Source organism: Prosopis cineraria, unplaced genomic scaffold (assembly GCF_029017545.1).
Source record: "Prosopis cineraria cultivar Desert tree isolate PC_DT_omini unplaced genomic scaffold, ASM2901754v1 PC338, whole genome shotgun sequence".
NCBI classification, from domain to species: Eukaryota; Viridiplantae; Streptophyta; class Magnoliopsida; order Fabales; family Fabaceae; genus Prosopis; species Prosopis cineraria.
This window is the reverse complement of record NW_026555665.1, coordinates 1-13,652: the sequence shown is the minus strand read 5'-3', so window position 1 is coordinate 13,652 and position 13,652 is coordinate 1. Positions and strand designations below refer to the sequence as shown.

The window sequence follows — 13,652 nt, the reverse complement described above, 5'->3', positions numbered from 1 at the left end:
GGACTGCCCTGTGACCTGGCTTCCACTATACATAATACTTTTCTCTATGAACCCCGGTTTCCCGTCCATCAGCTCGACCTTGCGTCCCAGCAACGGCAGCTAAGGCATTGCAAACGCCCTAGTTGTAACTTGACAGTTTATGAAATTTGTTTTTTATTATTTTTAAACAAAATAAAAATATGTTTTTATGCACATTTCCATTCGTCGTCTTTTATGCCGGGCATTATGCATTATGCATCATAATTCATCCTCTACTCTGGGAATGACTCTCACGCACTCGTACATTTCTCGTCTCGTCTTACGAGTTACATCAGAATTTATTTCTTATACGGATACGAAACATAAACTGTGGTTGACTTCAACAGAAGCTAAATAACTTTAGGCATCTTTTGTACTCTGCTGCTTTCTACGCCACAGCCATGACTCTGAAGGTGACTTGGGCAGGGGTGGTAGCAACACGGCTTTCCGGCAGAGACCAAATGGCCACCCCTCGCAGTGACAGAGTTCTTGAATAATGGAGCGCCTCCAATATTCAGAGAAATCAAGGTCGTTCAAGCTTGAACACGGCGAGAAGTTTGTCTTCACAGAATAAAACGGTTCTCCGCTCAAACGACTTGAGTGACATGAGAAACAACTTTTAACCGACAAAAACTCTTCCTTTTCATCATCGTCGACGTCTTCCCTTTCATGTAGCGCCACCATCTGAGTGATATACAGTTCTCTTGTCTCAGGAGAGTAAACCCAGGAAAAGTTGTCTCTCGCGACACTTGGCTTGTGCTTTTGTCTCTCCATGGCTCTACTTTTAACCGCTGAGACAACCACCTGAAAAACACGGAGGGAAAAAATAAAATAAAATCATGGAATTCACGTCAGGGGGAAATTTTCAAGGAAAAGATGAAATATATATCAAGGATGATCAGTGAGGTAAGCGTACTTCCTGTTCCTCATCAAAATCGCTGTTTGGGCACTCCTCATCGAGGCTTGCAGTTGAAAGCCGCCCACGGGAAGTACGGCAATGGGAAAATGCTTCCTTCAATGTTGCGGCAAGACAATTGTATCTCTTAGTAGCAGTATGGTTTGGAGGCTCTTCATGGTAGAACACGCCCATGGTTCCAGTTTTGCTGATTGATTTGTCAGAACATGAGAATATATACGGTAACTATTAATACCTGCATATTCACGCATATGCTGATGTTTTAATTGACCTGCTTTTTTGATAGTGGCCTCGCAGCGCCCTGATATAGTGATATCACTGACACTTTCCGTCCTTCAAGGTAAAGACAAGTCAAAAGGCCTAGACATCCCAACTAATTGCAATAAATTTCAATGGGGATTTTATTGCATACTTGACTGCCTTGATGGTGCTTGTATCCGTGTGCGAATTGGGGAACTTATCCAGAGATACACTTTAAGCTAAAGTCATGGTTCAAAAGACGTACCACCCAACCAATGCTGCTGTTTCATTAATTTGCTTAAATTGGTTGTCTCCAATTGAAAGTTACTATTGAAAAAACAACGGCGTCGGCAAAATCTTTTTTCCCATCTTATTATAGATATGGACTCGCATGATTTCAGGGGATTATGTCAAGTTACCCAAGCAAAGATGTCTGGACTCTGGACGCTAGACAAGACGGAAACTTTTCCAGAAGGGTCCACGTGTAATGCTTGTTCCAAATCTATTCTTGTACGTCTCCTTGAAGCTCCACAGTTTAATTGTAGGAAAATCCCAACAACATCCGTAATTAATATTCAAAGACAAGGTTAAAGTAGCAGTTAATATAACAATCATGTCATTATCATAAAGAGTAACAAACATTAATAACTTCTCATAACAGATCAAATAAGACGTTTGCAAGGGCAGAAGCTTATAACTAGACATTGAAAATTGATCTTATATCAGGCACAGTTGCTTGCCTAATTTCATAGCAAACTTGAGAGGTCAAATTGCCTATGCTCAGTTGCACATGACAGACAAATTGACGTACAAAGAGTATTAACAGTTGAATGAACGAGATCCTGTAGTTATAGTGTAAATTCTGTTATCATGATTTTCATGATCTATCTAATGAACCTATTTAAGGTTCATAAAAATAGGTGTGCATCCCCATTTTAGTTGCTGAAGTGCCGCTCTGTTCTGTTTGGTGATGAAAATATTGCCAGAGCCAACATGAGAGGATAATCCTAAAAACCATTTATAAAACCTTAGTCTGGGCAGAACCGAGGATCTGGATTAAATCTGAAAATTTTCAATAATGAACCTAAGTGCTATAGCCCTTGCAAGTTGTAAACAAGTCCAGTACTTCGGTGGAAATGAAGAGCTCTAAAATAATCCCGCAATTGCTATTTTATTCCAACAGATTAACTTATCGGGAAAAACTCACCGGACGCATGCGTCTGACCACAAAGCATAGTTCTTGAAGGGAAAATAGGAACAGGTTTTGACAACAGAAGCTTCAATGGTTCAGTTGGCAGATCTTTGAAGTTGCTGAGACGTAAGAGAAATCAAAGACTGTAGCTTAGCAACGGCCGAGGTCTTATCAGGTGGGCATTTGGAAAGAGAAATGTTCAAAGAATGGAGAGCCTCATCAAGCTTGCCAGCAGCCAAGGCAGCACACCCTGCTTTGTAAGCTTCGTCAGCCTCGCGGGCATCATATTGAGCCATCAAATAAGCACCAGAACTCTGGTTCGGGAAATAGGAAGAGGAAGATTCGAGAAGAGATGTGGCACGAGCATGCTCAAGATTGGAAATAGCCGAATCGATCTCTGCCATCAGAGCCTCAGGTGTCGCCGCGATTATGATCTTCACGCCATCATATACGCTCCAATGGGGCTTACCTTCTCCGGAACCCATATCACGCGCTAGGAATGTGAAATTCAAGTCGTATGTTCAAAACAATCCGATCGATCGATAAAAATTATGAGCTATACTGCAGATCCCAAAACCCCCGCCCAATCAAGATTTCCGAACTCAGCTTTCAGATTGCACAATTCCGTCAAATTATCATGGTGGGCTCACCAAATGGTGAACAATAAAATGGCCCCAAATTACCATCTACAAAATCAGTCGGAGTATGAAGCAGGAGAAAGATGAAGAAACGAGACATTTGAAAATACAAGTTAATGATTCTTGTTTAATCCTTGGAAGTCCAGAAACAACCATACCGCATCCGCTTAAAGCCGTGAATCCCAGTCGCACAGATGGAGTGAATCAACTTCTGGATATTGGCCTTGCGGATCACACCATACACGTATGGTCCTTCACAAGCTCCACCACAGAATGCAAGAACCCAACAGTAAAACTATCAACACAGAGCCAGGTCTCTCGTGTTGGTTTTATTAAAAAACTAAAAAGAAAAATAAATTCTCGCACATTATGAATGGCCAAATGTTCCTGTACGTTTGTATGTCATCTTTATTGGATCTCCTTTGTTTTTGTTTTTCTTTTTTTATGTCTCTCTAAATCTGTATTTTTAAAAATCATCAAATTTAATTTTTTAAATTTAATTTAACAGTTCAAATTTACATTATTCTCTTCTCCCCTCTCCTTTGCAGGTGAGAAATCCAACTCCATCTTTATTTTTCACCCATTCGTGGATGCACTAAATGTGCATTATCTCTTACGACATGACCTGTTAAACATAATTTTTTAAACGAGATTAATTAATAGACTGAATAATTTGTTTAAATGTTCTTTAAATGTTATTTACAAAAAAGAAGTGCAGCATCTTAAACAGTAAAAAACTGCAACTTTTTATGTTAGAATTATTCAATTAGTATTAATAATAACTTATATTTTCAGTGCTTCATAACTATTATAATGTAGATATCAAATTAAAATATAGTTCCAGAGCTTCTTTTTTTTTTAAAAAAACAAATTCTTCGTATGTTACTTTCTCCGTTTGACCAACCTTCGTATGTTACTTTCAGAAAGGGGTAATTTCAGTCAAGTCAACATTTTTGCCTTGTATGAAAATTGGTAAAATAAAACCCTGGAATGATCATTACCCATGAATTCCAACAACTGCCCTCTGTAACATTTTATGATATTAAACAAGTACGGCTAATTTTTCATTTTGTGTTCATAATTAAACCCTGGCATGTTCCCAAACTGTTATGATTTTGTCAGATCAGACTAGAACTCAGGCACGGGCCGATGGGTGCCAAGAACAAAGAATTGGCACAAGTCCTTGCTCCTTTGAGGATCGATCTTAGACGAGACATAAGTCTGCTCTATATAAGACTGTAATATCAAAATTCTCCCTCAACTATATGCTTCGGAGACGCGGATGACTAAGTCTGCTCGCTATAATTAAATGGATTACATAATTTTTAGTTCGGTGCGCTTCACCTATATGCTTCGGAGAAGCAGATGACCATAAGTCTGCTCGCTATAATTAAATGGATTACATAATTTTTAGTTCGGTGCGATATTTTAAAAGAGAAAGCAGAATTCATGGAAAACTGATGGTAGGTAAAACACAGATGAGAAGGACCAAGAGAACGGAGATACCAATAACATGATTCATTCTAATGCCTGCTCAAGAGAGTTGCACCAAACCGATGAAAAATGTGTCAAAACTCAAAAAGGTGGAGTTCACTAGATATGAATACTCACTGTCCTGGTGCACCTAGCTTAGTTGGTGTACCATATATTCCCATCCTAAGTTCTCTATCAACATCGCCATCAAGAGTTACATCAAGAGTAGGGTTCTGCATCCCGAAGACAAATTGAATAATATTATCAGGCAGTTCACAACAGAACAACTCTGTCAAGTCACCTTGCCTCCGTGCCTGTCAAAAATCGTGTCTAATCCTAAATGACCATCCATGTCTCAATGATTCCCCCACCATCCCCCCCCCCAAAAAAAACCCCAAAATATATATATAGTAACAGTGAAAGAGACAGAAAGAATGTATCCTATTTCATTTCTTTAACAAAGAACGCGATGGAGAACAGAAGTGTGATGGGAGGCATACATGACAAAGGCTTTGCCTGATAGCTTTCTGTGCTTGTACCCACAGAGTGACTCCAGTTGATCATAATAACTTCAGTGTTGGTTAATCAACTCATGCCCCAACCACTCCAGAGGCCCATGGAACAATCACTGGTGCAGATGGGTGGGAGTTTCGATATGATTCAGGATACTTATACTTAAAATTTAGTCGTGGCTTCTCAGCCTGGCATCAGATCATCAGGAAGACTATATTAGACAGAGGGAAAACAAGAAGGAACATGATCAGGAAGAATGTAAGTAGGCCAAACCAGTAGTTACATTTGTAAAGTCCAAGAAAATTTACTGAGATAGAATAAAAAAAAAATCAGGTCATTGCAAATATGTAGAGAAGAGGAAATTTAGCGAATCATCAGGTAGAACTCACATATTTCAGCCAGCACTCTTGATGTTTGTGCTGATAGATATCTGGAGAATGACAACCAAACTCAGATGGGCAATAAACCCAAATATTACATTTCCGTTCACCTTCTTTGGCATTTCTTGCTTGGTCCAAGCAAGCCTGACAGCAATCAGCTGCACTATCTTTGTGATGGGTAAGACCCCATCTTACTGCCACACCATCATAATCTGTGTGAAGTTCAGGATGGCACTCCGGAGGCATGGGCCTGCCAGGAAGAATTTCCTCCTCTGAAAGAAAGCATGCTCAGTAAATAAAAAGAAGAAATTTTTGCGTCATAAAATATATGCACATTTCTAGCACCCAAATCTAGGATTAGTATGCATGTTTCCCCAGCCAGCAAACCAATCTAGTGCCAAATTTTCAACAGAACATGTATTGCAGCTTCATTTTCCTGTATCAGACAGGGTACTCAGGTGACATTACATTAAGATTTAGAGGGGGAAAAATGAACACGAGAAGATTATATTACCAAAATCTACTTCACCCTCAGGTTTATCATCATGTTCCTCATTAGCAACTACACCAGGCATCCAGAGGCCAATTTCTTCAGAAAGCGCAAGCCAATCAGACTCCAGAGCTCTTACTAGCATCCCTAAGAAGTTGCAATAGTTACTAGTAACATGAAAAGACAAGTAAAGGATTCAAAAGCATAACACAACCAACTAGACCATCACAGAAACAATAGGAAAACAAAACTACTCATGGTCATACCTGCCTCTTTACGAGCAACGGTTGAGTTAGAAGTCGATTGCACAAGAGCCAACTTAGCTTCCTTCAGTTTTTCCTCACGCCAACTTTCAACTGCTTCTGTATTGTTTAGAAGTAATATCACCAAAAGGAGAAAGAGAGAGAATCAATGTCAAAAATACATAAGCAAAGAATCTGCCAAATTTTAGCAATTTAACATTTATATAACATAACTGAATTTGTATCCAGAATTCTAAATTAAAACAGCTATGAATAATTCAAAGAAAATGTTGGATTAGAATGCCCAGCTCTCCAGGGGAAAAAAATTCTAACACCAGAAACAATACATTCGCTCCACCACGTCAATGAGATGGTTGCCTGCTCTACAAAGAATAACTACCTCTCAAGTTTGGACTCAACATAAAGGTCAGGTACAACAAGATACAGACGCAAGGACAATTTCCCATATAGAGTTCCTCTATTTGGCTTTTTTTTTTTTTTCACCTCACTTCTCAGTTCTTAAAATCACTCATTCTTTATTGCTACTCTGCACAGTCAAAAACTAGTATAGCATCAGTCAGTGACTCAGCAAGGATGAAAGCCAAACAAGCAGAGTGAAAGCCAGATCTTCCCGTGGAGAAAACCAAAAACTCAAAGCAGCACACTCAAGTATCCCGTGTTGAAGGACAAACCTCACCATCCACTCTCCTCTCTCCAGGTTTCACATTCTAAATGTAGCAACTCAACCTTAACCTCATCTGCCAACTAAACAAGACAACGACTGAGGAGAAGAAGTGCTTGCTGAAGTGTCACAACCATACCCGATTACAATAAGCCATGGCCTGTCCAAGCAGAAATTTTTTTCAAAAAAAAACTCGCAGGATAAGTCATACCATGTGCATATCCACATCTCATTAAACCCTCAATACCATCACCACAACCAGAATGAAGCATCCAGGTTTGCATGATAACTACTTACTAATCTTTACACATTTGGGGAAAAACTGAGATTCAAAAAGGAAAAAGTAAACAAGTTTTTGCCAAGTGGAAGGTACAATCATTTGCAATCGGGCTTGTTTGTATCGTCTTCACGCAATGTTAATGCAGACAAGAATAGGGAACTCTTCATGCCTCCACTATCAAACTTATGTCTTATTTTCCACAAATCCATTTAAGATCAAGGATCAGGCACCAGAGGACCTCAAATCTCTCAAACACAGGTAACAATTAAAAGCTTTCATGCAGAGAGAGACCCAAAACTTGCATGGCATCGATGGCAATATGCAGTTAATTATCACCTTACATGCAACTAGATAAAAATACCAGGAATGTGTTTCAAACTAAATCAAATGATCCCCCAAAAAAACACAAAAGGATTGAAGGATAACTTTCAAGCAAATCAAAGAATCTCTGCTTGCGTTCAAATTATAATGAAGAAAGAAAGGCTGCTAATATATCTTACTAAAGTATTTCCTCACTAAGCAAAACCTAGCAGCAAGTATCTTTGCTTATATTAGCTTGACCTGAGACTTCCACAAAATTTGCATCTAATAAGCTTGATCTGAGACATAGCTAGTTTAATTCTTGAATTACAAAATTTGCATCTAACAAGCAAGCTAGCAAGGAAGAAAAAGATTAATATGTCCATGCAGTAGCTATGTGGCGCACGCTTGAATCTTCTCCTTCCCACACAACGAACCAACCCTGCTCCTTCCAAAAGAAAAGTGTTTGCTATGAAGTGTCTGATCTTTGAAATACCAACAATCTCAGTATAAAGACAATCCATCGAAAGTAAGAGCATCAGTTATAGCACCAGTCCAAAGTGCCAAATTCTTCCAATTTCAAAATGGGTACACTCAGTATGTAATTCTTAACAATAAGCTTATTCTTTCGACTCAAAATTTACACTAGTGATACATGACCACTTGATAATAAACCTTTACACCTTCCCGCCCATGGCAAATGAATCTGGCCGGGAAAAATAAGATAGCTGTTGACATTCTGTTATTCCAACAATCGAAGTAAAATTGAGTTACTAAAACGCTTATCAAGGTTCGGAAAGGTAGGAATATTATATTCGCATTAGTAAAATTACAGGCATTGACTCACCTTGCTCCATGCAAATTCCGGGTAGTGTTCGTGGCAGTAGAATTCAAGCTCCTCAGCGTCAGCAATATCTCATCCATTATTTTCTGTCTTAAATGCTGAGGCAACTGAGACCCCCTCTCTTCTCTTGATAACTCCCCTTCCAGTACCTTAACCTTTTGGTACAACGGTTTTATAATAGATTAACTTCTGTTCAATTCACGAGGAAGTGATAGCTCGAGCTAAGCATAGATGGTTCTTACCCATTTTAACCAATTCCTGGGTTTATATGCCTTACGGATTTGGATTGATTCTTCCATTTTCCGAATCTGGTCCGAAGTATACGGGACAACTGGAAAGACGATAAATTCAAAATTAAATCGAATGAGAGGATTTGGAGTTTTAGTATCAAAAAAGTAAAGCACGCTGTTAATACAAAGCAGAAGTGGGTTTTTAAGTTACGGAAACCACCTAAGCAGAGGCCAGTTTTAAGGATGAAAGATTAAAAATCCAAAATACCCACAATATTTCGAGCAGAGAAACCTATTTCAATACTTTATTCTGTTATGGGAGACAGGGAGGAGAACAGAAAACATCGACAATCACTAGTAATTCTATCATGAAAAAAGAAGAAGAAAATCCACCCGATCCTTATATATATATATATATATATATATTTAGCCAACAAATCCAATCCTCAGGTCGATACTTACTGCTTCGCGAAACGTTCCCCGAGTAGATATAAAGAGAGGCATAAAGAGTGCGAAGAAAGTAGAGAGCAACCGCAATGTTGAAAAAGCAAACTATGATAGCAGTTTTCTTGTACGAGCAAACCCACTTCCCTCTTCCTTGAAGCCCCCACTCAATTCTCGCCATAGCCCTCTCGCTTGCCCTTCTTCTTTATCCTCATCCCAATCCCACCATCGCCCACTTTCTTTCTCTTTCTTCGAAAAGGGCAGTGATTTGACGATTTCAATCTGAGATTGCGCTCACTCCAAATAGATCGATGAATCACGACAGGTTCAAAATGACAACTTCACCGCCAATCTGTGATTCGTGTTTACTATCCGACGGGCCAAGCAGCGGTAGCGTGATTATTCTTGCTCTGTTAGCTCCTCTAATTGAATCTAGTAATCGTGGTTCCCAAAAACAAAATAGTAATCGCGATTCCCTAATCGCATTTTTTTTTTTTTAACGAAACACAGGATCGTGCTTGTGCTAACGTGGCGCTTTTTGTCAATAGCTGTTGGGGATTAGGTGCTCCGCTCAATCATTTCGGTGGTTCCGTCATCATTGACGGCATGATGCTAAAGTGCGCTTGTGATTAGCGATTTGGCGTGTCTCCGCCGACGAATGCTACCGTACGCCAGTACTCCTCGAAAACTTCTTCTTCCCGTCAATATCCCACTTCTTTTGGCACCCAACCAAAAAAAAAAAAAAAAAACAGAATAAACACTTCTTTCGAATTTGTTTCAAATGGCATTGTTTGTCTTGCCTTCTCTCCATTTTCTTTTCTCTTCACTTTTTTTACTTTCTATTTCAACCGTTAAATTTATTTTTAATATTTCATAAAATTATTATTACTTGTTGGTGTCAATATTTAAGCTTTATGTATTTCACTTTGAAAGAAAGATTTATTACTCCACATGTTGATAACCTTTATTTTAATTTGTATATTGATTAGTAGCTAGAAGGAACTATGCTCCTAATTTATACTATAATTTTTAAACTTTTGCTGTTGTAGAATTTTTTAAAGATCCTAGTTACAGAAAATATTTTATCAAAATTTCTACAAAAGTGTTAAAACTTTTTATGACAATTAGTATTAAAATTATCATAACTTTCATATAATTTGATTATTATTTTTTTTCTTTCTTTTGTAAAATAAAATAAATTTTATCTTAAGGCTTATGGGGGACGTGTGAAGTGGTTCGCACCCATGTCGGTCACCTTTTATTTTAGGGTATGACATAAACTAAATTTCAAAGTTTTTAATGCTGCAAAGATTATCAATGCCTTATACGCATATTTGATTGTGAAGCTGCCATCATTTGAAGGCTTCTAACATCATCTACATTAGGATGAGGAGGTTGAACAATAATGATAGATTGATGATTTTCAAGTGAAGATATATGTATAATTGAGCAACCTTCCAGTTGCCATCACTAGAACAAAAATCTATAACTTTATCATAAAGAATAGAGTTAGCATTAGGTATCGCATACTTGACTAAGGATTTAAGAAGGGGGTATATGTGTAATACCAAAAAGATATTATATTGCCACTTCCTACCTTCCATCCCACATGAGATATGAACTGATCCCAAACTTTATAAGTACTAGACCATATGTAAAAGTAAGAATTGATTTTATAAACTATGAAATGATAACATTATTGCATTTATATTTGTCCTGAAGGACACGAACCTAAAGATAATTGAGTTTCATTGTGATTCTCAAGCAAAGTTTTATAATATAGATCCTATTTTAATTTTTTAAGCTTCTTTAAAGTCAAGACTTCTCTAATTTTTTGTTTTTGGTGGCAAAGTTCCGAGATAAGAGGCAAGGCTTTTTAATCCATCAATTGAGTTTCAAAGGAAGTCATAGGAATGAGTGGATATTATCGTGCATAAATGTTATTCCATCAGAGATAATTTATTTGATAATCAAGACGTGGTCAGACATTAAATACAGACATTAAATAACATGAGCATATTTTTTAGCAAATTCAAACATCATTTCGCCACACATTTAATGCATGTCTTTGAGACCTTGTTCCGTGATCATCAAATGTGTGGTCATTCACAAGCTCCAAGAAGGAAACTTTTTATGCTGCTATTGACCTGAACTCGAAAAGAAACACATCAAAAATGGTTAGGTGCTTGAGGGTCTATGTGGATTTCCTTTTGGAATTAGCTCTGGAATTAAAATTATAATTTTGCAAAAATTAATCTAAATATTTTTAAGTCTATAAAACTCTATTTTGGGAGAAGTTATTTTTTTCCTCCCTGAAAATCAAATTTTAACATTTAGAATTAGTCCTGTGATTACAATTATAGTTTTGGCAAAATTTATCTAAACAATTTCAAGTCTGTAGAACTCTATTTTGGAGAAATTACCTTTTCCCCCCTTAAAAATCAATTTTAACATTTGAATATTTCCTATTCCTCCAATTTTTATAATTGATTCTTAAAAGTTAGTCAAACATTTTTAATTATAAAAATAATTTTAAAAAAAAATATTATCCAAGCACTATCACATTTGTTAATAAGCTTTTTTATAATCAATTTTCATCAATTGAAATTCAAACACACCCTTAATTGTATATTGCCTTTAAGACATGTGAGGAAGTTACAATTCAACATGTTCCTTTCTTGTGCACGTTATATCCTATGGTGCTTTTAATCAAATCATGCATATTAATAAAAGTTCATTATTATCTTAAATTCCATTAAATCACAATAATTTTTAAATTTTTCTCATAATAATATCAATTAATATCATGGTGGTAGTGGGTAAAGTACGTAATCAATATGTCTCCTATTTTTTGAAGACAGGTGTGTAAAATTATCTAATTACTCAAAAATGTTACAATACTCCTTATATTTAAGAATAAAATAAGCTCATAGAAAACATTTTATGTATTGAAACGGAGGGAGTAATTGGTTGTTTTTTTTTATTAGTCATACAATTGGTTAGTTATTTGTGAACAATTGGTGTATTATTGTGTGCAGATATTATTCTATCAGAGATAATATTCACATTACGGTCAATTAGTCCATTTTACTATACTCAATTTGTTAATTACTGTAAACAATTTGTTAAATGTCTTCTGTTCCCTTGCATTCGGAGGGATGATGATATCATATAATGGTACTTATTCAAGTAATCAATGAGTTAACTTTTTATTTGAAGATTTTCAACATTTTCACTTAAGCTCTACAGTCTTTTAATTTGAAGAACTTTTCACTTGAAATGCAATTCGACGGGTCAAAGGGTGCCTTGAAATGTATGAGATAGGTTTCTCTCTATTACATTTTCCTTCCACTGTAAATATAAACCATTTAAATTAAATATTTATCTTTAAAAATTATCAAATTTAAATAATCAAGTTTAATTTAACGATTTAAATTTGTAATTTTTCTTCCACTACAAAGAGCGAAAGCTACTCTAGGATGTATTCAGAAATGACTCAAGATGCAATTCAAATATAAAAGTTGCCTGATTTACCAAAAAAAATTCAAAGTCATTTGAAAAAGTCATTTAAAAGTCCATTTCTCCAAAGCTACTTTCACTTAAGTCTGGTTTGATTATTTTTTTTGGCCGATTGCATTTGAAGTTGGAGTTTGGGCATTAATGAGGAAGTGAATAATTTTTATTTTACTATCATACCCTTATGATTATTTACCAAGCATTATTTTTTTTTCATAGATTGTTAAGCTTGTAATTTTCTATAAACCACAGATTGTAGGGAGGCTAGGTAAATCATATGGAAGCGATCATCAGCACTGACCCAAAAATTTATTAGCTTGAGAAAAGTAATCACTCAGCACTGCTTCGCACTTAATTGGTTAAACAAACAAAAAAGGAGAGTGAATTTATGAGACTGAAAATAATGAGCAAGGTTAATCAACAGATGTTATTTATTTTTTGGTAAGCATTATTTAACATATCAATTTTTGCTATTTAAAATTTTGATTTATATACTCTCTTTGTTAAAAAATGTAAGGTATTTTTACTGAATCTCACTCTCCAATAAAATTTTTATCTACTTTCAAACTAACCCTATCTTCTTATATTACCCCTATTAAATACCCTACAATAAATATAAAGTTATAATCAATAAGGGTACTTTTAAAAAAAGATAATGATTATATCTCGAAAGACTAAAATATTTTTATATTTTTGAACATCTAACTCTTCAAAACATGTCTTATATTTTTGAACGAAGTGAGTATATATTTTAATCATTTCAAATATATTGCATGTGTGCAATAAATATTACACATCAAAAAATCAATATTCTTTTCTGTAATTATATACATAAAATTACTTTTCACTATATTATCAAAAATATATTTTAATTTTATTAAATTAAATTTTAAGAAAAATGTATTTAGATAAAAATTATTATAATAATTGAGTTTTATCAAACTAATTTTCATAAAAAATATTTGATGAATGGATTTCAAAAATGAAAAACCAAACAAGTCCTAAACTGGGGCTAGAAATTAGTACCATGCTTGAATTTTTAAAAATTTTTGTATAGTCAATGTTGTTGTATGATCTCTATTTATAATTTTTTCTTATAAAAAAATCAGAATTCAAGACTTATTTGAATAATTCTTGAAAATACATTTAAAGTATATTTTTATCAAATCAATAAATAAGTAAATTCTTAAATAAATTTTTTTAAATTAAAAATTAAAATATCCTTAATTTTTTAATTTTTTATTTGCGCAGCTA

General features: G+C 35.4%; 2 protein-coding genes across 4 annotated transcripts; both read right to left on the bottom strand.

The window, feature by feature from the left end:
* Positions 1-136: 136 nt before the first annotated feature.
* Positions 137-2,924, bottom strand: LOC129296484 (uncharacterized). Of its 3 annotated transcripts, none has more exons than XM_054935080.1 (3): positions 1,347-2,924; positions 935-1,267; positions 137-822 (listed from the first exon to the last, which is right to left on the bottom strand). In XM_054935080.1, exons 2-3 carry the CDS (start codon positions 1,106-1,108, stop codon positions 379-381), a joined length of 618 nt encoding a protein of 205 aa, XP_054791055.1. In that variant the 5' UTR covers positions 1,109-1,267; positions 1,347-2,924; the 3' UTR covers positions 137-378. The 3 variants fall into 3 exon arrangements, with proteins under 3 accessions (XP_054791055.1, XP_054791056.1, XP_054791057.1); XM_054935081.1 differs by having other exon boundaries at positions 935-2,181; positions 2,382-2,924; XM_054935082.1 differs by having other exon boundaries at positions 935-1,693; positions 2,382-2,924.
* A 1,583-nt stretch (positions 2,925-4,507) lies between these two features.
* On the bottom strand, positions 4,508-9,584 carry LOC129296481 (uncharacterized). The gene is made up of 8 exons (XM_054935078.1): positions 8,901-9,584; positions 8,451-8,539; positions 8,212-8,363; positions 8,040-8,103; positions 6,127-6,262; positions 5,885-6,007; positions 5,380-5,642; positions 4,508-5,178 (listed from the first exon to the last, which is right to left on the bottom strand). Exons 1-8 carry the CDS (start codon positions 9,061-9,063, stop codon positions 5,068-5,070), a joined length of 1,101 nt encoding a protein of 366 aa, XP_054791053.1. The 5' UTR covers positions 9,064-9,584; the 3' UTR covers positions 4,508-5,067.
* Between the last annotated feature and the right edge of the window lie 4,068 nt (positions 9,585-13,652).

Bases quoted from the DNA above. Each gene is read 5' to 3' on its own strand.
- LOC129296484 (XM_054935080.1), bottom strand. From the start codon at position 1,108: ATGGGCGTGTTCTACCATGAAGAGCCTCCAAACCATACTGCTACTAAG. The intron at 823-934 runs GTACGCTTACCT...CGTGTTTTTCAG, and splicing joins ATTTTGATGAGGAACAGGAA to GTGGTTGTCTCAGCGGTTAA.
- LOC129296481 (XM_054935078.1), bottom strand. From the start codon at position 9,063: ATGGCGAGAATTGAGTGGGGGCTTCAAGGAAGAGGGAAGTGGGTTTGC. The intron at 6,008-6,126 runs GTATGACCATGA...GCAACTTCTTAG, and splicing joins CGTTGCTCGTAAAGAGGCAG to GGATGCTAGTAAGAGCTCTG. The intron at 5,643-5,884 runs GTAATATAATCT...GCTTTCTTTCAG, and splicing joins TGAGGGTGAAGTAGATTTTG to AGGAGGAAATTCTTCCTGGC.